Below are 25,792 nucleotides of genomic sequence, written 5' to 3'. Positions count from 1 at the left end.
TTCCTCCAAAGCAACACTGGAGAGATTCTATTCTATCTAGCAGCACCTTAAAGTAAAAATAATTAAAGACTTGCTCTTATAATTTCTAAAATACTGAACAATTTGTGAAGTGATGACACTCTGTATGGTTACATTGACAAAGGCTGAGGACCCCAGACTATAACAATACTCCAGACCCAGTTTGGTACCCTGTATTATAAATGATCACATCTTGAGAAACTGAGTAGGCAAACACATACACCTGGATGTTTTCCAGTTCATTGACATGTTTCTAAAACCAGAATGATCATGCCTTGGAAGAGCTATGATATGGATCATTTGAGAGAATCTGTGAATTCCTATTTGTGTCCAAGAAAGTCTGTTCCCTTCCCTAAGGCAGCTGGAAATATTTAGCTTGGCACTAAGTAATTTAGAGATTTGTGAACATAAGATAAAACTGCTATCATAAAAGTCCTGGTTAAGTCTTTCACAGGAAATATATTCTGAGATTACACATAGAACTACCCCTAGTGCTATCTTTTAGCTCAGATATTGACTTTATTCAGATGCTTCCCAAGTCTAGATATTCATACATCCAATATGTGCTGGGCAACTTTTTGGCCACCATAAGGCTTTGTTCTACCACAGGCTCCCTGCCATGATGTTCTGTTTCACCACAGTCCCGAAAACAACGAAGCCAAGTGATTATAATCTGAAACCATGAGGCAAAATATATCTTTCCTCCTTTAAGTTGGTTTACCTCAGGTATTTTGTCACAGCAATAGAAAGCTGATGAATACAACAGTCCAATGGAGAAAGGAAAATGTTTTAATCTGCCTGTTGATTCATATATTCATCTTGATATCTCCAAAGCACATCAAATTCAAAATGTCCAAAACGGAACTCAAAACTTCTCACCCTCCCACTTCCTTGTTGAGATTGATGCAGTACCCATCTTTTGCCCCTAAGGGCAATCAACTGGCAAAGTCCACTGATTCTGGCTTCTTAATAGTCTCTCACGTAGGGACTGCAAATTGGTGCAACCACTCTGGAAAGCAGTATGGAGATTCCTCAGAAAACTTGGAATGGAACCACTATTTAACCCAATTATCCCACTCTGAGGTTTATACCTAAAGGACTTAAAATCAACATACTACAGTGACACAGCCACATCAATGTTTATAGAAACTCAATTCACAATAGCTAAGCTATGGAACCAATGTAGATGCCCTTCAACTGATGAGTGGATAAAGGAAATGTGGTACATATACACAATGGAATATTACTCAGCCATAAAGAAAAATGAAATTATGGTATTTGCTGGTAAATGGATGGTACTGGAGACTACTGTGTTAAGTAAAATAAGCCAATCTGAAAAACAAAGGCCAAATGTACTCTCTGATATGTGGATGCTGACTCACAATGGGCAGGAAAGGGAGGTGGGAAGTGGGGAAAGAGAAGGAGGATGGGAATGGGAAAGACAGTAGAATGAATCAGATATAACTTTCCTATGTTCTTATGTGAATATATGACCGGTGTAATCCCAAATCATGTACAACCACAAAAATGGGAAGTTATACTCCATGTTTGTAAGATATGTCAAAATACACTCTACTGTTATATATAACTAAAAAAGAAACAAGAAATTAAAAAATAGTCTCTCATACATAATTAATAAGGGCAATGTTTTTGATTACCCACTCCATGCTATGCATTGTAATAAGTGCTCTATATATGTCACATAATCTTCATGATCAACATAGGAGGAAGCTATTATTATTCTCTTTTCAAAGATGAGGAAACTGAAGTTCAGATGTGTTAACTAATGTGTTCAAGGCCACACATTTTGCAAATGGCAAGACTTGGTCTGAGACCCAGCTGCACCTGGCCCCAAAGTCCAAGTTTTTCTAACTGTGATCTACCACTTTCTCCCTTCTCTATTTCCAGCTCAGTATCAGATTTAGGGTTCATCCCGTGTAGTTTGATTATTGCAATGTATTTCCAACTAATCTCCTAGCCTGTCATGTATTTCCCTTCTCCAGTCTATCTTAATTATAGCTGACCAGGTGTACTCAATGTCAAATAAAAACTTCAGGGACCTCTCAATACACACAAAATATGGAATGGCTTTTGCCTTTAACATGTATAATGGCAACACCACAGGCCCCAGCTAAAATGCTACCACATGTTCTATAAGTTTCCCCACAAAACTTAAAAGTGGGTGTAGTATGCACACTCTCTTTTTCCTCTCCAGCATCTGTATCTAATTTATCTCTACTCATAACACCTTAGCCCAAGGTAATTTTTTGTTGTGGGAACCTTTCTTGTACATTAGCAGGTTTAGCAACATTGCTGGATTATATCCACCTAGAAACAGTAGCAACCTCCCCAAGTCATGACAACCAAGAATGTCCTCAGGAACAACCAAATGTTTCTTGGAGGGCAAAACCACTCCTGGCTGAAAACCACTGCCATATATGGTATTATGTTCATGTGATGGCTTTTGAGTAGACTTCTCTGAAAAGGGTTACCTGTCTTTCAAAAAACCATTTCCAGAACTCACCATTGCGAGTCAACTTTGGGGTAGTTCGGGAATTCACTAGGTTCTCCATTTCCAAATGAATATCTTTCGTTTCTCCAGTATCATATAAATGGCGCACCTGGCAGAAAATTGAAAAGAAGGAAAATCAAACACCATGGAACAAATTCCCACCTAAAAACAGAATGACTGCGATGAAAGACTGGGAAAGTGGATTAAGTTTATTTATTTGTGTGTATGTTTATTTATGTATTTTTTGTTTTGGTGGTGGCAGTGCTGTAGGTCAAACCCCAAGCCTTTTGTATGCTAGCATGCACTCTACCACTGGGAGTTACACCCTCAACCCCATGGTAAAGTTCAGACAGAAGTTAAGGTGATAACCTTTAAATCTTTTATGGAATGGGTTAGGTTATATAGAAACAAATACATAGCAACTGTTAGAAATTGTGCTGAAAGTTAACTACTCAATCACAGAGGTCCCTCTGGTGAGTCTCTGTTGGACAATTAAGCCTGCTCATTAACAGGATTTATAAACATTTTACCACATATATACAGAAGACAAAAAATTACTCTGGAACACAGAAAATATATCAAATAGGTTCCTTTCTAAAATTCTATTCTTAGGGATTGTTATGCTTTGTAAAATGTCATTCTCAATACAGTAATGAAGGTTCAGAGTTTCTGAGAACACAACAGAACCAAAAAATAATTGGTTTACAATAATAACAATATCTTCTACTTTTATGTTTTTATTTTCCAATGTTCCTTCCAGAGAACAATCTCATTTGCACTTACAATGATCCCTTGAGTAGGAATTCCACTTCTCAGCTGAAAAACTGAGGCTCAGACAGTAAAATGACCCATCTGAGTCACAGGTGATTAGTGACCAACAGGCAAGTGGAAGTCACATCTTCAGAATACTGAATCAATCAATCAACGCTCTTTCCCTGACTGTATGTGATTTAAATTAAGAGGCATGGGATGAAGTCCTAGGTACACTATTTTGGTCACATTTTATCTTCTGTAAGTATTCAACAACTCCATGCCTTAGTTGCTCAACATGTTGATGGAAAATAATACCTACTTCCACCAATTCAGAGAGATACCGACTTGGATTACTGAAATTATGTTTATGTATAGGTATATGGGATTACTGAAAGTGTATATGGTATTAAAACCAAACATAATTATATACATTTTGATCTATTAGAGTTCTGATCAGTCCTGAGAATAGGCCCAGATGCACATATCTGACTAGAATGCTCTTACCTGGCTTGGCCGGAGGAAGTTGACATTAATATTGGGATACCTAGTGACAGGGTCGATGCTATACTGGCTGAAGTTCTTGCTCACATTCTCAGGAGTGGTTTGAGGCAGCAACCTATAAATGCTTTCCCTGCAATAACACACAACATAGAGTGACAAGCACAATAAACATTTTCCTCTTTTTGTAATATTTGTTTTGACAGTCCACCAAATTATCTGATGTATACAATATATCTTCATTCTTGGAAAGTTTTCTTTGACTCTACGTCAACCCTAGCTTCTCAGAACCACCACCACTCAGTGATTTCAAGGACAATGGATTAGTTAAGAGCCAAAGAGAAGAACAGGACAATGCTATGGGGAGTGATAATTGTCTGGTCTAATTTAAAAGGCAACTAATTTACTATTGTGTTTTTAAGTGTGCCAATATATACTTTAATTTTAAAAATTAGGTAAAAAGAGAACCTGTCACCACATTAAGCCAGAATGCCTTAAGGTTTGAGAAATGTTTTAAAACAATTTGGCGTTATCCTTTCAATCCTTTCCGTTTCTTATGTTAGCATGGTCTGACTACGACAATGACTTCATCAGTTTAAGCCTTTCTAGCTTAAGGTCAGGATGATCTAAATTGCACTTTTAAAGTATTTGTTCACGTAATGGTCATAAAAGAACCAGAGGGTATACAGAGACTCCAGATATTATTTTCTAATAATAAATTCATTTAGAAAGGGACAAGAGAACAGTCCCATTAGGTCATCTTTAGGTTTCTAAAATTTTATGAAATATCTTGCCTTTCCTCTTTTTTTTAAAAAAAAAATTATTATTTTTTTTTAGTTGGTAGTTAGACACAATACCTTTGTTTTTATTTATTTATTTTTATGTGGTGCTGAGGATCAAACCCAGGGCCTCACACACGCTAGGTGAGCGCACTACTGCTGAACCACAGCCCCAGCCTCACCTTTCCTCTCTTACATATAAAAATATCTTTAATGAATAAAGAAAGAGAGAAAGAAGGAGGAAGAACTTTTACTCAGCCTGAGGAATAAGCCACTCCTTTTTCCCAGTTTTTTCACGGAAGAGACTTATTACCTCTCCGCCAGGACTTCCAAGGGGCTGGTTCCTAGAGACCAACTTCGTACCATCCAGGCAGAGTCCATAGCAGCTAGAAAGCCCCGGGCTATTCCTGTTCCCATGGGCCAGAAAGGCTATGAAAGAGATACAAGACAGAGTCACAATAAGTTATCTTTTTTCTCTTCAGTACTGGGGATTGAACTTGGGGCCTAGCTCATGCTAGGCAAGTGCTTTACCATTGAACTACAACCTTAGTCCTTTTAATTTTATTTTGTCATTTAATTGCCAATGCTGGCCTCGAATTTGTAATCCTCCTGCCTCAGCCTCCCAAGTAGCTGAGATTACAGGCTAATACTACCATACCCAGCTAATAAATCATTTTTAAAAGAGTTAAGCTAAACTGAAGAACAAAAGAAAGTGTGCTGCCAACAGTTGTATTTGGCAACTATTCAGACTCTGGACATCTCCATTTCACAAACTAGTAGAGAGGCAAGTTATAAAAGTTGCAAAATTTCTAACCATTCTTAATGTCATTATTTTTTTCCTGGTTGGTATAACTCCTGCAGAGGTCTTGCCTATGCTGCTGATGCTCACTCTACAGCCAGTATACCCAGATTTGCTCCTCATTATTACTGTTCCTCAGTAATGCCTTTACTATAAAGTGCTGTTTCCCTTAGTACTCACCTCTAGGAGGCTGTCCCCAACCAGAGCCACTAATAACTGGTGTCCATTCTGTTCCCGTACCAAGGCTGCATTCTCAGAGGCATACATACAAGTGAAGTCAAACATGGCCACATCAGGCTGCCCATAATGATTGATGGCAAAATCTAGAGAGGGCAGCTGCTGTTGCGTGGAGAAGTCAGCCGCCTCCCGGGCATAGTTTAGCAATGCCTCCTGGTCCACGTTCTCCCGGGAAAGCAAGAGTTCTGTGTCAGCATAGTCCTGTCCAGAGAAAGAAGAGGTACAAGATGGAAAAACCCAGGCAGGGATGGCTTGACTTGAACAGAAAATGTTAGACATAACCTAGTTCCACAGCTTTTCCTTCCCCTTAAAGTGATTTAATATTCCACCAAGCTTGTACACAAAGTAAAAAGAAGTTTTTGGGTAGGGGTGTTTCTAAGAGTAAATAGGCTTTGCTGCCTAAAAACAGTCTTGGCTTTTCTATTTGCTTGGAGCAAGTCGCTACTCCTCTGGTCCTGGCTTACCTACCTCACAGAGTTGTTCTGAATAACAAATTAAATAATTTCTGTAAGCTGAAAAAGTATTTAATGGTTTATGTTATCTTCTATAATCATTATCTTTTGAATAGCAAACAGCTTTTTTTTTCAGCTGGGAACTCAGACTTGCATAGCTCATCATGCTTAAAGGAAGAACCTGAAAAGCTTCAGTGCCAAAGAGATGTGGCACTAGGAACACTGGTAGCTGAGGAGGATGGGAAGGAATGAACTGAAAATGGAACACAGGTTTTCAAAATCATATATAAGATTCTGTAAGGCTCTATAGAAAATCACCAACAGGAAAAAACAAAAATGAGAGAAAAAGAGCTTTAAGTAAGGGACTAAAAAGCTCCTTTTCTGCTTTGGAGGTTCTTGCACACTGAGCCAAGTCTCTGTTCTCCTGAAGTGGGGACTCAGTTTCCAAGTATTACTGATGGTACTTTCAGTTACAACTATAAGATGTCAGAAGTCAAAACACAAACACTCTGGTTGGTTCTAGAAATACTGCTTGTTCAACATTAAATGGCTACAGTGGGTTTAGTTTATAAACAGCACTCACAGAAGGCACAGCTCCTGCCCTATAAAAAATGAAAACAAAAAGTAAAACAGATCTTAATTTAACAGTCTAGATTGCTCTTATCTACTTTTGACTGACAACCACAGCTCTGCCCAGATGTTAAATTTAAGTCTTAACTTAGTCCCAGGCATCTCAACTGCTTTACTGGCTAGTTCTTATTGATAACAATAAAATAGCCCCAGATAATGAACACTTTATAAAGCATCCAGCCAAGTATGTCTTGCTTCTGCTTTGGCAGAATGGGCTATACAAACTGCTTTGTCCTGTTTCTCCCTGCATATATACAGGACTGCTATGCTGAGAAACAGACACAAGGTTCATGGGTGGAAAGGAGACTTTGTGCTGCAAGCATGTGCTCCTCAGCTCATTCTTCATTTGGTCTCAATATGGCAATAGTGTGACTCAGACTAAAAGGACTTGATTCATTATCATTCTACAAAGACAAAGGGCTCCCTGAGATTCAGCTTTGAGTCTGGTGGGAATTGTACAAGCCTAAATCAACACCTCTGGTGTTTATTTGCTTCTAACTGTTTCATCACACAGGGGAAATAATTCCCATATTCAGACCAATGAGACCAACTAAGATTTAAGACACTTTCCTTAAGAAACCATCCACCTTGCAACTCTCTGATTTCAGATTATCTCCACACAATTAGTTTTGCAAAAAAAAAAAAGGCTGGCTAAAGATGGACATTAGGCCCTTGTTGTTCAGTCTGAACAAAGCCTAAATATACCAATTCAGTGTTGCCACAGTAAAACCAGAGCCATAATCAGGCTGTCATAAGCACCAAGCATTGCTTCTTGGTTGAACTCTCTTACCTCTATCACTTCCCTCCCAAAAAAAGATCTACTGACCAACCAATAATTGGTCATACATGAAATTCATTATAATCTCAAACAAAGTCACCTAAAATTAAACTGACTATTTATGCAAGAAATGATTCTTTACATTTGCTTTGAAACAATCCAATGGCAGGAGAGGTGAGTGGAGTGGGGTTTTATTGAAACAATATTGGCCATGTTAATAACTGCTCAAGCTAAAGAATGGGCATAAGAGTTCATTATACTATTCTCCCTATTTCTGTTAAATTAACAATTTTCCATAATAAAAATATTTTTTTCAAAGTTAAACTAAAAACCATCAGTGATTTGAGGAGATGTGTTCAATGCTCATCTTTATTCCCTTGCAGAAAAATCCCATCAGACAATAAAGCCCTTTCTCTTGGTGATCATATTAAGAAATTCAACAAAAGTGGTTTGAAAGAGATCCATTGCTCACATGCAGTATCACCCCTTTGTCCAGTAAACTCTGCTTTTTGGCTGTCATAACGAAATAGTGCGTGTCATCTTTGTAGTAGACGATGTTCTCCAAATCAATACCTGCAACCAGAAAACAAACATGCATAGGAGTTTGCTGAGTAGGGCAGCCAGAGAGACTACTTGGGTCTATCTAAGACAGGATCATAAAATTCCAAGCAGGAAGATGTTTAGGTCCAGATTCTCTCTTCCTGCCTATTCAGTTCATGAAAATAAGGGGAGATTTGTTTCCCTCTGTACTATTATTAATTCAACTTAAGTTATTCTGAAAACAATGACCAAAAGTTAACACAAACATAAGAATTGGAAAAAAAAAAAAAAGAGGGTAATCCTTAAAGAGGGCATGGCTTAGTTAACAGATTAAACCTCTTTGAGTCATCAAGGAAGCTAGAGAACTAGAGAAATCTCATAAACTGGGCATGGTTGCATACACCTATAATCCTAGCAGCTCAGGAGGTTGAGGCAGGAGAATTACAGGTTCAAAGTAACTTAGGCTGTGAGCAACCAAGTGAGACCTTGTCACAAAATAAAAAATAAGAAAGTCTTTGGGGGCAGCTGGGGTTGTGGCTCAGCAGTTGAGCGCTCGCCTAGCATGTGTGAGGCACTGGGTTCGATCCTCAGCACCACATAAAAATAAATAATAAAAAAAAAAATAAACGTAAATTTTTTTTTTTTTTAAAGGGGAGGTGGTGGTGATGTGGCTCAGTGGTTAAGTGCCCTTGGGTTCAATCCCTGGTACCAAAACAAAAACAAAAACAGGGTAGATGCCTGGAAGTAGAGAATGAGCTATTGTCTTTTTAATTCTATTCATCTAAAAAAACGAAGGCAATGAAATCAAGTCTAGAAAATAGAGAAAAACATCTTATTTTATTTTTATATGGTGCTGAGGATTGAACCCAGGGCCCCGCTCGTGCCAGGCCAGCACGTTACTGCTTGAGCCACATCCTCAGCACCACATAAAAATAAAATAAAATAAGATGTTGTATCCACCGAAAACTGAAAAATAAATATTAAAAAAAGTTCTTTCTAAAAAAAAAAAAAGAAAATAGAGAATAAAATACATATTTTTTTTTTTGTTGCAGCAAAATACATCTATTCAAAAGCCATCATACAACAATGTCATTCCTATCTGTCACATGGTTTGCTTTCAAGTTCAAATGAACTCAGGAAGAAGACTGCATACTTAATATCTGTTAGGTTCTCAATAAAACCAGAGAGCTACCAACTGGCAGTTTGCTATATCCAGTGCCATAACTTAGCATCACAATGTAGAGGTAAGGGATTGGGGATGAGTTGGTAGAAGGCAGAATGAATACTTTAAAACAAAACAATAAATAAAAACAAAATCTAGAGCAGCCTAGCCATTGTGCTAAAGACTGATAATGCTAGAGCAGGAGACAGAATGATATGGGACCATTAAGCTAAGAACAAAGCACAGGAGTGAAGAAAAAGCAGGACAAATGACATAACAGTAATAACAAGCACCATCCACCCTATCAAACCCCCAAGAAAAAAGTAATAAGTAACCATTTCAATGTTTAACCTTATTATTTTGGAGGAATCTATACCAACCTGTGGCTTCTCGTAGCTCCTGGAAAAATTTTTGGTTAAATATGAAAGCCACACCACTGATCTCTTCCACTTTGGCTTCTGCTGTTGTATTTCGGTTAATAAAATTTGCTGTAATGGCAATAGCCAGTTTGCCACGAAATTCTTTCCGGCGAAATCCTGGAGGGAAAAAAAATTTCATAGGTGGCAATTGGCTAGAGAAGAAAGATGATCACTTCAAATGAGGAGGGTGTTGATGAAGACATTAGGGAAAATGTGGAGAATGAAACTCAATGAAAAATTTTTAGGGCAGGTCTCCCACATCATTAATAAACAATCTGAAATCTGACTGAACAGAATACTATTCAGTACTAGGGATTCCATTTAAAAAGGGGAGCAGGTGTGCTGACTTAAATTACATTCTACATTGTCAATTCCCAAAAAGTATATCTTGGGCTGGGGCTGTAGCTCAGTGGTGGAGGGCTTGCCTCGCGCTGTGAGGCACTGGGTTTGATCCTCAGTACTACATAAAAACAAATAAAAATATTGTATCCATTTACAACTAAAAAAATATTTTAAAAAAAGTATATCTCATCTCTTAGTACTTTAACAAGGTACTTAACAAGAGCACCCTGTAAAATATACTCAGAGTGAGCACTGTCTGGAAGAAAGCTGAGATGCCATGCAATTCAAATAGGAAACCCAGCAAGGCAAAGTATCAGTAATCTCTGAGACTTGGGAGGCTGAGGCAGAAAGATTGAAAGTTGGAGGCCAGCCTCCACAGTTTAGCAAGACTTTGTTTCAAAATAAAAATTAAAAAATGGACTGAGGATGTAGCTCAGTGAAAAAGTGCACTGGGTTCAATCCTCAGTACCCCTGCCCCAGACAATAAAAGATAGCACATTTTTGTGCAAATTCTCAGGAACATGGACTCTTGGGGACAAGGTCAGCCTCTATTCTTCTCTGAAGAGAGTAAGTAGAGCACAAGCCAATACCTTCCAAGGTGTTCCTACGGCCATCCCCACCAATGATCACTTCAAATTCATACTCTGATACAGGATGAGTTTTGGGGTGCACCAGTGCCCGCCAACCTATCCCTGTGGACCAAATGCAAAATTAAGATCATTACTCAGACCAAATTCATATCTCTAAGATCATCTCTAGATACCCAGGCATACAGAATGCACAAAACTCCAAGCTAAAAACAATAAATAGAGGGCTGGGGATGTGGCTCAAGCGGTAGCGCGCTCGCCTGGCATGCGTGCGGCCCGGGTTCGATCCTCAGCACCACATACAAACAAAGATGTTGTGTCCGCCGAAAACTAAAAAATAAATATTAAAAATTCTCTCTCTCTCTCTCCCTCCCTCTCTCACTCTATCTTTAAAAAAAAAAAAATTGTGGTAAGATAGAATATGGATAAAATTCACCATTAAAAAAAAAAAAACAATAAATAGAAAAGTATGGGGTATAAACTTCAGAGAGAAAGAAGCTCCGAAGAGAACTTACAAAGGGACTTTCCCCATCATATGATTTTTCTATAGTACAAGTGCCTGCAATGACTAAGTCAAAGGCCTCCTCATGAACTTTGGATTGGGCAAAGGGTTGGGGGGCATGGGGATAGGAAAGATGGTGGAAGGAGACGGACATCATTACCCTAGGTACATGTATGATTGCATGAATGGTGTGACTCTACTTTGTGTACAACCAGAGAAGTGAAAATCTGTGCTCCATTTGTGTATAATGAATCGAAGAATATTCTGCTGTTATGCATAACTGATTAGAATAAATTCAAAAATTTTAACAAAAGGCCTCCTTATTCAACTTTAACAGTAAACTTCAAAGGCACAGACTATACAAAGAAATCCCTTTAACTAGTTCTGAAAAACACTGGCAGATTATTCCCATGTTCTCCTTTTACCTCATCTGTTCTCATCCTTTAAATGCCATTTTAAGCTTTCTTCATTTTTCCAATTCAACTTACGTTCATTTTCTTGATCCTCAGGAGGCTGTACAAGTCCTTGGAATTCTACATTGACGTGTATTTCGATGCCTAGGATCAAGGCTACTTTCAAAAGTATTAGTTGGAGTTGACGTATACCTGGGTAAATACAAAGACTACATGTTTGCAAGAGCACACAGAGAAGAAAGAACACACCAGTAGTTGCTCCTCATGTTCCCTCCCACCCTTTCTCCTATGCATAGTCTATTCAGGTTCTCCAAAGTCTTTTGGAGCAGGAGACATTTTCTATGCCATGTTCTCTAACTTCTTTCTTTTTAAGGGTAAATACCAACCAGTGGAAGAGATGCTCTAGAGACTTTAAAGCCACCTACATCTTTGAGTTAGGTATTCTAAACAATAGAAAACTTGGAGACAGCATGAGACTGTGGCCACCAGGAGACTCTCCTTTCTAGCTTCCCCTGATGTGTCAGAGATGCTATTCTCAGTAGTATCTATAGTCGTAATGGGACATGGCACCTACCACAGGACACAGGAGTACACTCATGAGTACACTTTTCACAGCTTGATATGGAGCCACTGTATTGCTTTCTGAAATATCCATGGCATCCCTTCTACTCTTATTATCTCACTGACCTTCACATTCTCTCAGCAGGTAAAAGAAATCACAATTCAGCCTTATCCTCTTAACAGAACCCCAACTTATTTACAGTTGTGGCAACTGAGGCACAAAATAATTGAAAATCTCACTCATTATCAAGGTGAGATTTATATACTATTTGATGCCCAAAGTTCCTACCCAGTGCCAGTTGTGGCAGCAATACTAGGTATACAAAGATAGAAATCTAGTTGCTGATCTAAGACTCTCTCAGTCCCAAAATAATTCTGCCACTCATAATCACTGGGAGACAAGTCCACTCTATCAATGACCCTCAGTCATCCCTCAAAGCCAAACTTACCTTCAATCTGTGACTAATCTGTTAGAAGCACATGCAAGTCCACTGCTAAGTCATCCTGGTTATTTTCCTTAGCTTACCACAACTATCACCCTCTGAGTCACACTCCCAAAGACTCATTAAGTCTCATGCTAGCACACATTTTAGTTTTGCAGATAACTATTGTTCCAAGCACTTCTGTCAGGGAAGTACAAGTTGTTAGCCAGTGTTTAATAAATTGGCACAACCACTTCAAACAGCAAAAAGTCTGGTACTCAGACCAAAGTTTCTTTGATAAAGTTTTCCTGGACTCTTTAGTGATAACCAATTTTTAAATAGAGGATTTCAACTTCATAATGCAGACAATTTCTGTTCTGAACTGGTTTTCAGATAGGCTACTTACAGGCATGAAAACAATAATCAACTGCATTAACTTGTATTTACCCTTTTCAAAAATACAGAGACTCCAAATGAGTTTGAAGACTGACAAGAGAATGCCAAGAGCTATTCTGGCTGTAGACTTCGTGAGTATCACCTAACCAGAGGAATTTTACTACTGACTTGTCATTCATGACCAACCTAGAACTCTGCTTTCTCTTTAAATATAAGGACTGTATCCCTGTAGCATGTTCTTCTTATGTTAGTTTAGCATATGAAAGATTACACTGCAGAGAGCCACAGCCTGTGTACTTCTACTACTCCAAGAACCACCAAAGGATTGAGGCCCAAATTGCACCGGTTTCCAAAAGTTTAGCCCCTCTGCCTATCTCACACACTGCAAGCATTCAGTAATAGTCCAAGACCTAACTCAGACATCCTTAAGCCAGACTCCTCCTCCTTGCACAGGGCAAACATTGTAGTTCAAAGTTCTAGGTCACAGAACTACAAGAGGCAAATATTTTGACTCAATATAGGGAATGCTTGCTACATGATAGATACCAATGAGATCGGAACAAATTATGCTATTGAGCAGGAATTCCTCAGATAACCTACCTGTCTCTGTCTACTGAAAAGTGGGCGGGAGAAGGGTTGGAATCCTACAGCAGCTGGTGTTACTCACTGATATGATCGATGGCTCCAGCACAGAATTTGCCATAGAACTTCTTGGCACCCAGACCTCGAAGATCATGTATGGTGAAGGGCCAGAGATGTAAGACATTGTTGCGGGAAAAGGCATCTCGCTTCTCAATAACCACCACCTTAGCTCCCAATAAGGATAAATCAATGGCTGTGCGGAGACCACAGGGGCCAGCTCCAATGATGAGACACTGCAAAACACAGCTGCTTTAAGGCAAAGCTTGTGACTCTTAAAACATATTTCTAGAGATATTTTATAATCTCATAACCATCATTCCTGTAAACCTTCAGTGAGGGCTATTCTCCCCATTACCAAAAAAACTTCAAACCTGTCTGTGTCACAGCAGAGTTTGAAAGAAGAGCTGTGGTTGCTATGGATGGGAAAGACTGAACAAGTGCTACTTGTGAACCAAGTACATGTTCATCTTGGTCAGCCTGTAAGGCCCACATATCTGTAACATATTTAAAGGGGTAATCATTTCAATAAATAATATGAAAATCACATCTAATCTTTTACTGACAGGAGAGGACCTTTTGAAAGGCTTCTTTGTTCAGCAGATTTCTGTCCAGGGAGGTAGAGATTATTATGGTTCAACAAATCTTCAGAGCCCTGGAATGGATTTACCACACAGATAATTCTCTGGAGGCCACTTTCAAAAGCCAAAATTTTATGTGCTAAAAGAGATGTAAAATCATCATTTCTAGACTGAAAGTCCAGGGAAATGCTCTTGAAAATCAATACTCTAGAGAAATACTCAGCATGAGGCTAAACAAAGATCTTAATTAGTTTGTACTGCATGCTCAGAAGAAAGCTGTGCAACACATTTGACTTTGAGTTCCTTTCATTTTTAAAGTCCAGTACTCACGAAAGTTTTGCTTTTGAATTTCTTGAATATTATTGATGATATCTATTCAAATGTAAATCCACTGGGATGGGTCTCTAGTTATCCACACAAGGGCAAACTGAAGTTGAGTATAGAGTTATGGTTTTATAAAGATGACATGTCAAGAACTATGAAGTTATGCATAGATAAGACTTTTAACCTATCCATGACCTTGCTAAATGATCTGCATCCTCCTAAGAGGGTGAGGTTCAAAATGAAACTTCAGCAAAATGCAAAGCTTGACTTCAGGGTTGTTCTTAAAAAGTTGAGACTTTGAATGTCCAATATGAAAATACATGAAACATGCTCAGAAAAGGGTCTGGCACATGAAACAGTCAACCTTTCAACAGATGAATGGACAAAGAAAATGTAGTATATTTACACACAATGGAGTATTACTCAGCCATAAAGAAGAATGACTTTATGACATTTGCTAGCAAATAGATGAATCTGGAGACAATCATGCCAGTCCTAAAAAACCAAAGGTCAAATGTTTTCTGATATGTGAAAGCTAACCCACAATAAGGGGATGGGGTGAGGGGAAGAACAAAAGTGCAGTAGATTAGACAATGGAGAATGGAGGGCGGGGGGATAAGAAAAGGAAAGACAGTGAAATAAATTTGACATTATTTCCCCATGTACATATATGAAAACATTACAGTGAATAGTGAATCCTATCATCACATACATCCATGAGATCCTAACTAGAATAAGATATATTCCATGCTTATATATCAAAATGGATTCTGCTATTATATATAACTAAAAAGAACCAATAAATTTTTTTTTAAAAGAAAAAAAAATGAGCATGAGTAATGGATCTGCAAAATTTCAACAGATTATAAGCTTAATTTCTTAGGTAATGAATGGACAAAGAAAATGTAGTATATTTACACAAAATGTAGTATATTTACACACAGTGATGCTAGAATCTGCCTGGCATCAACCTAGCCTGGGAATCTTACCCAGTCCATCTCTATTCAATTCTTCTAACTGGTACCTAGTTAAACTCTCATGTCAGTGACCTTAGAGTCTGAGAATAGTTAAGCCCTTACCTTAGTGTTAGTGCATGCTTTTCCCTTTTTATAGTCTTTGTGACTGCCCCGTTTGTCCAACTTTGCCCAGAGAGCTTTGGCTTTCCAGTAGTTAAGCTTGGACTTGAGCTTGTGATAGAAGGAACGGTAGTCTTTAGGCTTCAGTTCCAGGTGGTCACAGAGTTCTTGAAAGGCCTTGAGGGTTCCCTTGCAGGTAGTGGCTTGGACAAACCGGTCAAAGAGGACATGAGCTTGGTTCGTGGTCTCATGCTTCTTCTCTTCCATGCTTCCCCACTCTCAGCACTGCCCAACAGAGGGGGCAGTGGGATGGCAGTTGATCCACCTGACACTGTCACCTTAATCTAACGAAAAGAAAGAAAGAAATGGTCAGTATTTCTACAATTGATCTTTCTGAAGAAGAGATCTCAAGAGATAACACATTCATTCAACAAATGCATACTGAAATGCTCCAGGGACCATCCAAGATACTGAGGTGGAAAGATGAGTAAGACAGCCTTTGTTTTCAAGGATTTTATAGTCTAGTGAATGACAGGCACATAAACTGAATGATACAGTGTACCAATAGAGAGAGAGGAATAAGGAAGAGTACCTAAATCTCAGGGAGGCAGGGTCCTTATTAAAGATGAACCTCTAAGACATGACAGCAGAGTCTTCAGGGTAAGTAAATGTTAGCCACATAAGAAGAAGTATAGTATGTGAGAAATAAAGTAAAACACAGACAGTCCTATGAGGGACTGATAAAGATCAAAGTGTCAAAAAGATTCCCAGTTTTCCTTCTTAGGCCACTGAGAAATCATGATAGCAAGGCAATGAATTAAAAATAAAAGCACCCATTTGTGAACAGGGGTAGTAAACTCCCTTTTCAATCTGTCGCATCTGAGCTACTTAGGGGAAAATATAGCCATATACTAGGCAGTGGAGTATGAATGTGAAGTTCAAGGGAGCCCTTAGAGATGCAGACCAGGTTTGGGAGTCCTTAGTGTACAGTGGTAGTGGAACTGAAATAAGCCATGGCTTTACATGTGCTCTAGGAAGAACAAACCTGCAAGAAGAGGCTGGAAGAAAGTCCACCCCACTAGAAAAGATTATGAGAAACACAGAAAAAGGGTAGTGTCATAGAAGTTCTAAGAAGCAGGAAGTTCAGATGTGGTAGTATCAGCAGAGATTTAAAAGACTTGAGAAGTCTTCTGTGTGTGGTACATGGCAGGATGGGGAGATTGTAGAGCCACCCCATTTTGCCCATAATCATGTTTAACAATAACAATGATGCCATCTATATCTTCCACTTATCAAAACATGAACACATTTGCCATTCTATGTGTCTGCTGTAAAGAGGCTTAAAGGCCGAAGATGGCACCTCATGTGTTTCTTCATCTACTTTCTCTCTGGCGTCTGTCACATCACCTTTGTACCACATTTTATTTATTATCACTATTACAACCATAATTTGGAGGTAGGTGGCAAAGGGCCAAGCTAAGCCATATGAAGAATGTAGGACCGGGTGACTGTAGGGCACCACCCTGAGCCACATGTGCCTACACAGGCTGCATGACCCTGGAAGTCACTTTGCCTCATAAAACTGATTTTTTTGTTGTTGTTGTGGAAGACAAGAAGGAATGATTGATGACTTCTACAACTCTCTCCCAATTCTGAAGTTCTCTGAGCCTTGTGTTAAAGAAATTCTCCTGGTCATAAAACTTGTTCCTGGTGCTTATCAATTCCATGAAAAAACACAATCTGCCAAAACTCACACAAAAATAATAGACAATCTAAAAAGGCCTATATCTATTAAATAAATTAAATAAATAATCTCATACATAGACATAAAAATCCTGAAGATAAGATCAGCAAGTTGAATCCAACATTATTCAATCAGAAGATACATGAATCCAACATTATTCAATCAGAAGGCACATCCTCCAATTTACCACTAGTATGACAAACATGGCTTGGAACTGTGGAAGATTTACTCTTGGGGATAGGAGAAGATGAAGGGAGTTATTTATGTGCTGTCCTCAGGAGGGGAAAGAAGGAAAAAGTGGCCTTCTATTTACTGATATAATGTAAGAGAGCCACCAAGCTGCAGGTGCTGATACAATCAATTCTCAGAGAACAGGTGTTAAGTTTCACAAGGTTCTGTTGGGAAGCTCTTCCCATTATGAAGGAGAAACATCGCTCTGTTTTTCTCCATACCTCACCATGATATCATATGATTAAACCAAATCACTTACAAATGTGTCTTAAGCTTCATGAAAGAAAGTCATAGCTACAGGAACTGTCCTTTCCCTTTCACGTTTTCATGTCAATAGCTCAATACTTCTCTACTACTGTGGAGGATGAGTGGAAGATGATTAATTTATCATCTGAAATATACTAATTCGGCTTCTCACCTTAAAAAATGTTACTTACTCAACAGCCTCTCCTGGCTCTGGATATTAAGAACTATACATACTGCTTGTTCTAATATCCATGTGGGCAAGAGTTCAGCAAGAAATGGAATTAGGGGGCTTGGAATAGCTCAGTGATTGAGTGTTTGCCCAGCACGCATGAGCAGGTTGGTTCCCTCTCCAGCACCACAATAAACAAAAAAACCAATAGATGAATAAATAAAACAAGATTAATGGAAACTAGCCTTCAATTTCCCCTAAATAAAGGTTTTGATTTAGGTAGTAGCAAGAAAAACATTTTAAAGTTCCTAAGAAGAGTTCATTCTTTTTCTTACAAGCCAAAACTTACCTTAAAAAGACAGGTAGTTAAAAGACAGCTAGTAGGGGTTAAAAAAACAAAAAAACAAAAAACAACAGATGTTCTTATGCAACAGCAGAAGAAAGACTACAACAGGTAATAACCAACAACTGGAAACAAAGACCTCAGATAGCATTTGCTACACTGGGGACCCTCTACATCTTGCCTTCTATGTAGGGAATCTGCAATTTTACTTGCTTTTCAGTGAGCAGACAGCACTGTGCTGTCCTGGACCCACATATCCTACCTGTGTTCACAATCAACCTTGATTTTGCCAGTCACAATGAAATGTTTCCAAGATTTGAACCCACTGTACATGTCTGATATATTTGCATCAAGGGAGAAAATAATTTTTCTTTGTTCCCTAATAGCAGCCACCTTCTATTTCTTGCCAGAACTTAGAGCACTGAGAACACCATTATTCTCTTGTTGAATTTAACACATTAAAACCCCACACCAGATATCTGTAAAATCCTTTCCCTGGTCATAACACCTGCTTTGTGCTCCTATCTCTCCCTCAAGAGTGTCTTGGGCATTTGTGTCAGAAGAATAGTTCTGCTGCATGGGCTACCATCCCATTGGCTGGTTGTAGCCCATTCTGAAATAAATATTTATTTGCCAAGAGCTACTAACCACTACAGAGAAGATCCAAATAAGGTTCCACAGCAGATGCACACCTTGTTTAATAATCAGCCCCGATCTTTTGTAGTTGGAAATTTAAAGGTGCTGCAATGCACCTTTAAATTAACAGGTTTCAGCTGCAGAGTACCTGCTTATGGGCAGCAGACAAGTATTAAGTGCCCAGGCTAAAGGATCATGACCTGCAGGGACTAATGACAGCAGATAAACAGAAGCAGGTTGGTTCCTGGAACAATGCAACAGGCATTCAAGGTAAGACTACACGAGACTGAATCCCTTGGGCTGCCTTACTTTTCCTTCTTTGTGAGCCAGATCACTGGAGTTGGAAGACAAATCTAGAGTACCACACCATTATTCGGTGGCTCTGTTGCACTGGGACTGTCTCATTTCCAAGAGGACTTACCTTGCATTCTGACTTGTTCTGAAAAGCCAGGCAGAATGGCAGAAGAGCCATTCCTGAAACCAACCCATTTCCCCTCATTCCTGAATGTCAAAGCCAACTCATGCTCCCCCTGACTTCTCCTTTACCACCCATCCAAGTGTCTTGGGAAAAATCAACATTCACAATTACAGGAACATTAGGGACCAGGAAACCTGGCAGGAAGGTACTTGAAATTCTGGGGACAGAAAAATCAAGGTATGAAAAGAAAAAGGCAAGGGAAGTGAGGAGTCTGAAGGGGGAAAAGGAAGAAACAGTGATGCCAGGTTTCCAGAGCATCTGTGAGACTGCCAGTTGACAATACCCTGCATGTTTTGTCTAGTGGCAGCTGACTGCTGACTCAGATGCTCTGTGCATTCCTTGGCGGTAGAGGGAAGTGCTGGGGAGACAGACAGCCTATGAAGAACATGCAGGAACAGGGTTCATGTTTTTATTTACAACAAGAATGAAAGGTTACTCTGACTCATAGGTGGATATGAGAATGCTCAATCTGCAGCTCTTAGAATAGGTGGGTGGTTGTTTGGGGGGTTAGTGAAAAAAATTATCTTTAAAATTAGAAAAAGGAAAGAAAGAAAACAACAAAATAAGAATCACTCACCGTCTCAAAAAATAACAGGCTCAATGGTAAAGTGCCCCCTCCAAAAAAAAAAAAAAACCCACAAAAACTGTCTGGAATGGGGTTTCTCATCCTCTCTAACTCTACTTCTCAGCTTTGTTTTTCTCACAGCTCTTCAGATAAGGCTCTGGGTACCCAGAGTGAGGCTTCATTTTTCTCTCCTGTCTCTATACGATTAATATACCAGTAGGTATGCAAATCTCTAAATCTTAAAGGAATCCAAAAAGTGCTCCTTTTCCTAGCCCACTCAGTGAGAGGTGTGACTTGTCTAAATAGATTTTGGAACTATAGTAGGTGTATAGGAATGCTTGTTTTGGAATGCTGTTAGGAGGAAACTTAGTTGAAAAATTCATATTAGATTATTGAGATTCCATAGTGTTTTGCCACAAAAACAAGGATCCCCAAATCACCAAAATAGTTCTAGACATATTTTTTTCTGCAACATGAGCAACTGAGCTGCTATCATTTGAATGCAAACACTGAGGTCATGGCTTCAGAGGTAACAAGTTGACTAAGTCAAAGACTGTCTGGGGTTGGGCACACCTGTAATCCCAGAGACTAAAGAGATTGAGGCAGGAGAATCATAAATTCAACATAGCCCCAGCAACTCAGCAAGGCCCGTCTTAAAAAATAACAAGGCTCAATGGTAAAGTGCCCCCTCTTAAAAAAAACCCCACAAAAACTGTCTGGAATGGGGTTTCTCATCCTCTCTAACTCTACTTCTCAGCTCTGTTTTTCTCACAGCTCTTCAGATAAGACTCTGGGTACCCAGGAAGCAACTCAAAATCTTGCAAGGCAAGTAGTCTTCCTCATGCATTAATTTTCCCCCAATTTTTTTTTATGGTAACTAACACATACTATAAAATTCCCATCTTAGCCATTTTGTTGTTTGTTTGTCTGTTTGTTTGTTTAAGACAGACTGCTAGAGTCTGTAAACAAGTCAAGATGGCGCCTGGCATTTTGCAGAGGGAGTGGTTTATGAAGTAACTCAAGCGAGCCATTAAGTGTGGAGATTCCTTATTGGTTGACTGCTGTATCTAGTTTATGTTAATTAAGATAAGCTGTGTGTAATGTATATATACCCCTCCTGTCCTACAATAAACGGCTCCCACTCCTGCTGTATCAATGTACACAAGTTGTTCATCACCCCCCGGTTATTTTGCTGCAGCCGGACTGCGGCAACAGACTTCTGTTGTGTTTGTCAAATTGGCCTCCAACTCCTGGGCTCAAGTGATCCTCCTGCCTCAATCTCTCAAGTAGTTGGGACCTCAGGCATGTAACACAGAACCTGGCTAATCTTAAATCAATTTAAGTGTAATAGAATACTGTTAAATACAATCATAAGAGAGTACAACCATCATTACCATCCAACTCTGTAACTCCTTTTATGCACAGGGTTCCAATTTCTCCATATTCTCACCAATACTATTTTTCTGTAATTTTTCTTTGTTTGTTTGTTTGTTTATTTGTAGATGGACCCAATACCTTTATTTTTAAATTATTTTTATGGGGTGCCGAGGGTCCAACCTAGTGCCTCACACATGCGAGGCAAGAGTGCTATCACTGAGCTACAACCCCAGCCCTCAGTGTTAGTTTTGATAGTGTCCATCCTAACAGGTTTGAGGTAGTATCTCACCGTACTTTTCATTTGCATTTCCCTAGTGATTTGTAACATTAAGCATATTTTCATGTATTTACTGGCCACTTGTATAACTTCTTTTGAAAAATGACTATTCAAATGTCATTTGAAATGTCCATTCTTTAACTGGGTTATTTTTGTTCTTGTTAAGTTTTAGGAATTCTCTGTATTTGGGGTATTAATTCCTTATCAGATACATGATTTCCAACCACTTTCTCCCATTCTGTGGGTTGCCTTTTCACTCTGTTGATCGTGTCTTCTGATACATCTTTTTAAAAATTTCATGAAACCTAACTTGCTTTTTTTTTCTTTTGTTGCCTGTGCCTTTGGTGTCATATCCAAAATAGTCACTGCCAAATTTAATGTTGTGAAATTTTGTCCTATGTGTCCTGGGGGTGGTTCTATGAGTTTTATAGTTTTAGGTTTTACATTTAGGTCTTTGATCCATTTTGAGTTAATTTTGTGTATGGCATTAAATAAAAGTCCAAATTCATTCTTTTGCATATGAATATTCAGTTTTCTCAGCACCACTTAAAAGATTGCCCTCTCGCCACTGAATGCTCTCAGCACCTTTGTCAAAAGTCTTTTGACCATCCATACGTGCAAGGGTATAGTAGTGGGCTCTCTTCCATTGGTCTATATGTCTTTTTTGTTGTTTTTTAAATATGGAACGCTTCATGAATTTGCATGTCATCCTTGTGCAGGGGCGATGCTAATCTTCTCTGTATCATTCCAATTTTAGTATATGTGCTGCTGAAGTGAATACTATATGTCTGTCTTTAAACCAGTACCACATTTTGGATTACTATTTCCTTATAGTAAGTTTTGAAATCAGGAAGCATGAGCCCTCTAGCTTTGTCCTTCTTTTTAAAAACTGTTTTGGCTATTCTGGGTACTTTGAGATTCCACACAAATTAAAAAAAAATATTAGTTGTAGTTGAACATTATTTATTTATTTAAATAATTATTTTTTAGTTGTATTGGATACAAAACCTTTATTTTATCTATTTATTTTTATGTGGTGCTGCAGATCGAACCCAGGGACTCACACGCCCTAGGCGAGTAATCTACCGCTGAGCCACAACCCCAGCCCCCTATTATTTATTATTATGTAGTGCTGAGGATGGTGCTGAGGATCGAACCCAGCACCTCACATGTGCCGGATGAGCACTCTACCGCTGAGCCCCAGTCCCAATCTCGAGATTCCATATGAATTTTTCTGCAAAACCAAACCAAAACAACAACAACAAATCCCTCCAAAAATTGGGATTTAGACAGGGGTGGTACCGACTCTGTATATTACATCTTAAGTTTTCTAAACCATGAACATGGAATGTGTGCTCAGTTATTTAAGTTTAATTTCTTTCAGTGATATTTTAGTTTCATTGTATAAGTCTTTCACCTCCTTGGTTAATTTCCAAGTATTTTATTCTTTCGATGCTATTATAAATGAAATTGTTTTCATAATTTCCTTTTCAGATTATTCACTGCTAAGTACATAAAAATGCTGACTTGCTGAATTCTTGACTTTGCTGAATTCCTGTATTAACTCTAATGGATTTTCTGAGTGGAGTCTCTAGGGTTTCTGCATATAAGAGTGTGTCATCTACGAACAGAGATAATCTCACTTTTTTCCTTTTCTTTGTCCCCCAACACCAGTACTAGGAATTGAACACAGGGTACTCTACCACTGAGCTATTTCCCTAGCCCTCTTCAATTTTTTAAATTTTGCAACAGGATCCTGATGAGCGGCTCAGGCTGGTCTCAAGCTTGCAATCCTTCTGCCTCAAATTCCCAAGTAGCTGAGATTACAGGTATGAGCCACCATGCCTGGCTCACTTTTTCCTTTTCAGTGTAGATACTTTTTCTTGCCAAACTGGTTTGGCTAAACTTCGAGAGCAGTTTGGCATATTAAACAGAAGTGGCAAAAGTGGGCATCCTTGCCTTGTTCCTGATTTTAAGAGGAAAAGCTTTCTGTCTTTACTATTGAGTATGATTGTTTGCCATAGGTTTTACATATACTGCTTTTATTAAGTGGAAGTCATTTCCTTCTATTCCTAGCTTTTGAGTGTTTTTATGAAAGGGTGTTTAACCTTCAATGTTTTCATGTTTTGGTATGTCTTATATTCTCAGATCTTTTCTTTTTCATGCTATTTAGCATCAAACTCATCTGCAGCACAAAACTAATCCCCACCCCCACCCTGTGTCTATTCCTTCTTTCTATGCACCTATTCTTTATTAATACAGTAGTAGTCTTCATCTACACCTGCCATTCTTCAAGGACTATTTAAATGTTTCTCTTCTCCACTAATAGTGAGTTTTCTTAGGGAAGGGATCAGGTCTTTGTAGTTATAGTCTGACTTGTAACAGAACTGTTCTATGTTTCTACTGAATCACTGAGGAAAAGATGGAGCTAGTTGCTCTTGAAGGACCAGTCTGGTGGACAAACATTAGCCTGTGTGACTGGGGAAGATGAAGGAGAACTAAATAGATGTTATAGATAAGCTTTCTCATGTGCTACCCAAAAGTGGTACCTAATAAATCACATCACCTGGATGTGAGGGCGATCTGGCTGCGACATCTGTCACCCCATTGATCGCCAGGGTTGATTCGGCTGATCTGGCTGGCTAGGCGGGTGTCCCCTTCCTCCCTCACCGCTCCATGTGCGTCCCTCCCGAAGCTGCGCGCTCGGTCGAAGAGGACGACCTTCCCCGATAGAGGAGGACCGTTCTTCGGTCAAGGGTATACGAGTAGCTGCGCTCCCCTGCTAGAACCTCCAAACAAGCTCTCAAGGTCCATAAATCACATCACCTGGTGCTGGGAGCCATTAGCCAAGTAGGTATGACAATTTCCTTGCCAGCGTACCCCATGTTGCTTAGTGGAAGGACTTGTGGAAATAGGACATTTTGCAGTGACATTGCATCTAAGATGACCTTGCTCAAGGACCAGGGCGGATCCGGGTTTAGGGTGTTCCTGGTTTAGGATGATCTGGGTTTAGGGCGTTCCCGGTTTAGGACTATCGGGGTTTAGGGTGGTTCCAGGTTTAAGGTTATTCCTGCTGGGAATAGGGCGTATCCTGCTGCCTGAGTTCCCCTTGAGTTCTCACGGGATTCAGACAGTATTTTTTGGGAGACAGAAGCCCAGTGGGGGTGGATTTGAGCAGAGAACGTGGATTTCCCCAGAACGTGATTGTAGACTGCTGGTGTGAGTTCGGGAATAAAGAGTTGCTGTTTGAATCTACAAGCTGTGTGGTGGCTCGTGATTTTGTGCCCAGCCAGACTGCGGCATTTGTGCCCAGCCAGACTGCGGCAACCTGGAAAGTCAATGATATTCTGTGAGGATCAACTAGCAAGAATGTGGCACTTTATAATGAATCCTCACTCCACTTCATCCTGGCCTCTGAACTGATCCTTTCTAGAGGTTTCCAAGAAGAACCCGAATCATATGACATCTAGGTTCTCAGCCAAGTATCTAATTCTGAAAGGCAGTAGTATGGCCTTAGCCCATATGTTTTGTCTCTTCGAACTTTTTAATTCTACTCTTTGCCAACAACCAATGTCTTCACTAAAACCAACACACCTACACAACTGAGTAATGACATGAGTCAAAAACAAATTGACCTCTGTCTTGTGGTTCTATTGCCGAGACACACATTAAACTGTCCAAATCAGAAGGATACATCCAATAAACACAGTTGCTAATGCTAATACCCATGCCTGCCCAAAATAACCCACAAAAACAATCAGAAGGAATAGTGGCACATACCTTAATCCTAACTACTATAGAAGCTGAAGTAGGAGGATCCCAAATTTGAGGCCAGCTTGGGCAACTTAGTGAGACCCTGCCTCAAAGTAAAATAAAAAGGGCTGGGCTATGCTCAGTGATTTAGAATTTTCTTGTTCAGCTTGTGTGAGGATCTAGGTTCAATCTCCAGTACCACCACCATCATCACCACCACATCATCATCATCACCACCACCACCATTATCATCATCCAACTTAAGATCTTATGTCTTATAATTAAGCTTCCTCACCTATAAAATTTTAAAAAATCCAAAAAATCATAGTGTTTTGTGCAAATTAAGTAATGAATGAAAAATGGTTAGTGTACCAGACCCATAGCAAGGCCTAGTCAATGATGGATGGCACTGCTGTTTTACCTAGCTGTTCATAAATAAATCTCAGCAACAAAAAATGATAGTCTAAATACATGGCTACTCTATATAACAGAAATAGATCTCAATTTTGTTTTTTGAATGAAAGAAAAACATTTCACAATTTTATTCCATCAT

At 39.2% G+C, this 25,792-nt stretch overlaps 1 protein-coding gene and 1 non-coding gene across 11 annotated transcripts in view; both read right to left on the bottom strand.

The window, feature by feature from the left end:
• The window catches only part of Mical3 (microtubule associated monooxygenase, calponin and LIM domain containing 3), a 203,541-nt gene that overhangs the window by 103,546 nt on the left and 74,203 nt on the right, over nt 1–25,792 (bottom strand). For all 10 annotated transcript variants that reach the window (XM_071610264.1, XM_071610263.1, XM_071610266.1 and 7 more), the window contains 10 exons: nt 15,424–15,764; nt 13,468–13,675; nt 11,497–11,613; nt 10,510–10,611; nt 9,539–9,694; nt 7,929–8,029; nt 5,540–5,797; nt 4,874–4,989; nt 3,788–3,914; nt 2,543–2,639 (listed from right to left, as the gene is read on the bottom strand). In XM_071610264.1, coding sequence (XP_071466365.1) covers nt 2,543–2,639; nt 3,788–3,914; nt 4,874–4,989; nt 5,540–5,797; nt 7,929–8,029; nt 9,539–9,694; nt 10,510–10,611; nt 11,497–11,613; nt 13,468–13,675; nt 15,424–15,687 — 1,546 coding nt within the window. In that variant the 5' untranslated portion in view covers nt 15,688–15,764. The remainder of the gene's footprint in view (nt 1–2,542; nt 2,640–3,787; nt 3,915–4,873; nt 4,990–5,539; nt 5,798–7,928; nt 8,030–9,538; nt 9,695–10,509; nt 10,612–11,496; nt 11,614–13,467; nt 13,676–15,423; nt 15,765–25,792) is intronic.
• On the bottom strand, nt 22,161–22,267 carry LOC114104966 (U6 spliceosomal RNA). The gene has a single exon (XR_003584923.1). It is a non-coding gene; the product is annotated as a U6 spliceosomal RNA (small nuclear RNA).

The sequence above is a fragment of the Marmota flaviventris genome, chromosome 3 (assembly GCF_047511675.1).
Source record: "Marmota flaviventris isolate mMarFla1 chromosome 3, mMarFla1.hap1, whole genome shotgun sequence".
NCBI lineage: Eukaryota > Metazoa > Chordata > Mammalia > Rodentia > Sciuridae > Marmota > Marmota flaviventris.
The sequence above is the reverse complement of the archived record's forward strand: the minus strand, read 5'-3'. Positions and strand labels throughout refer to the sequence as shown.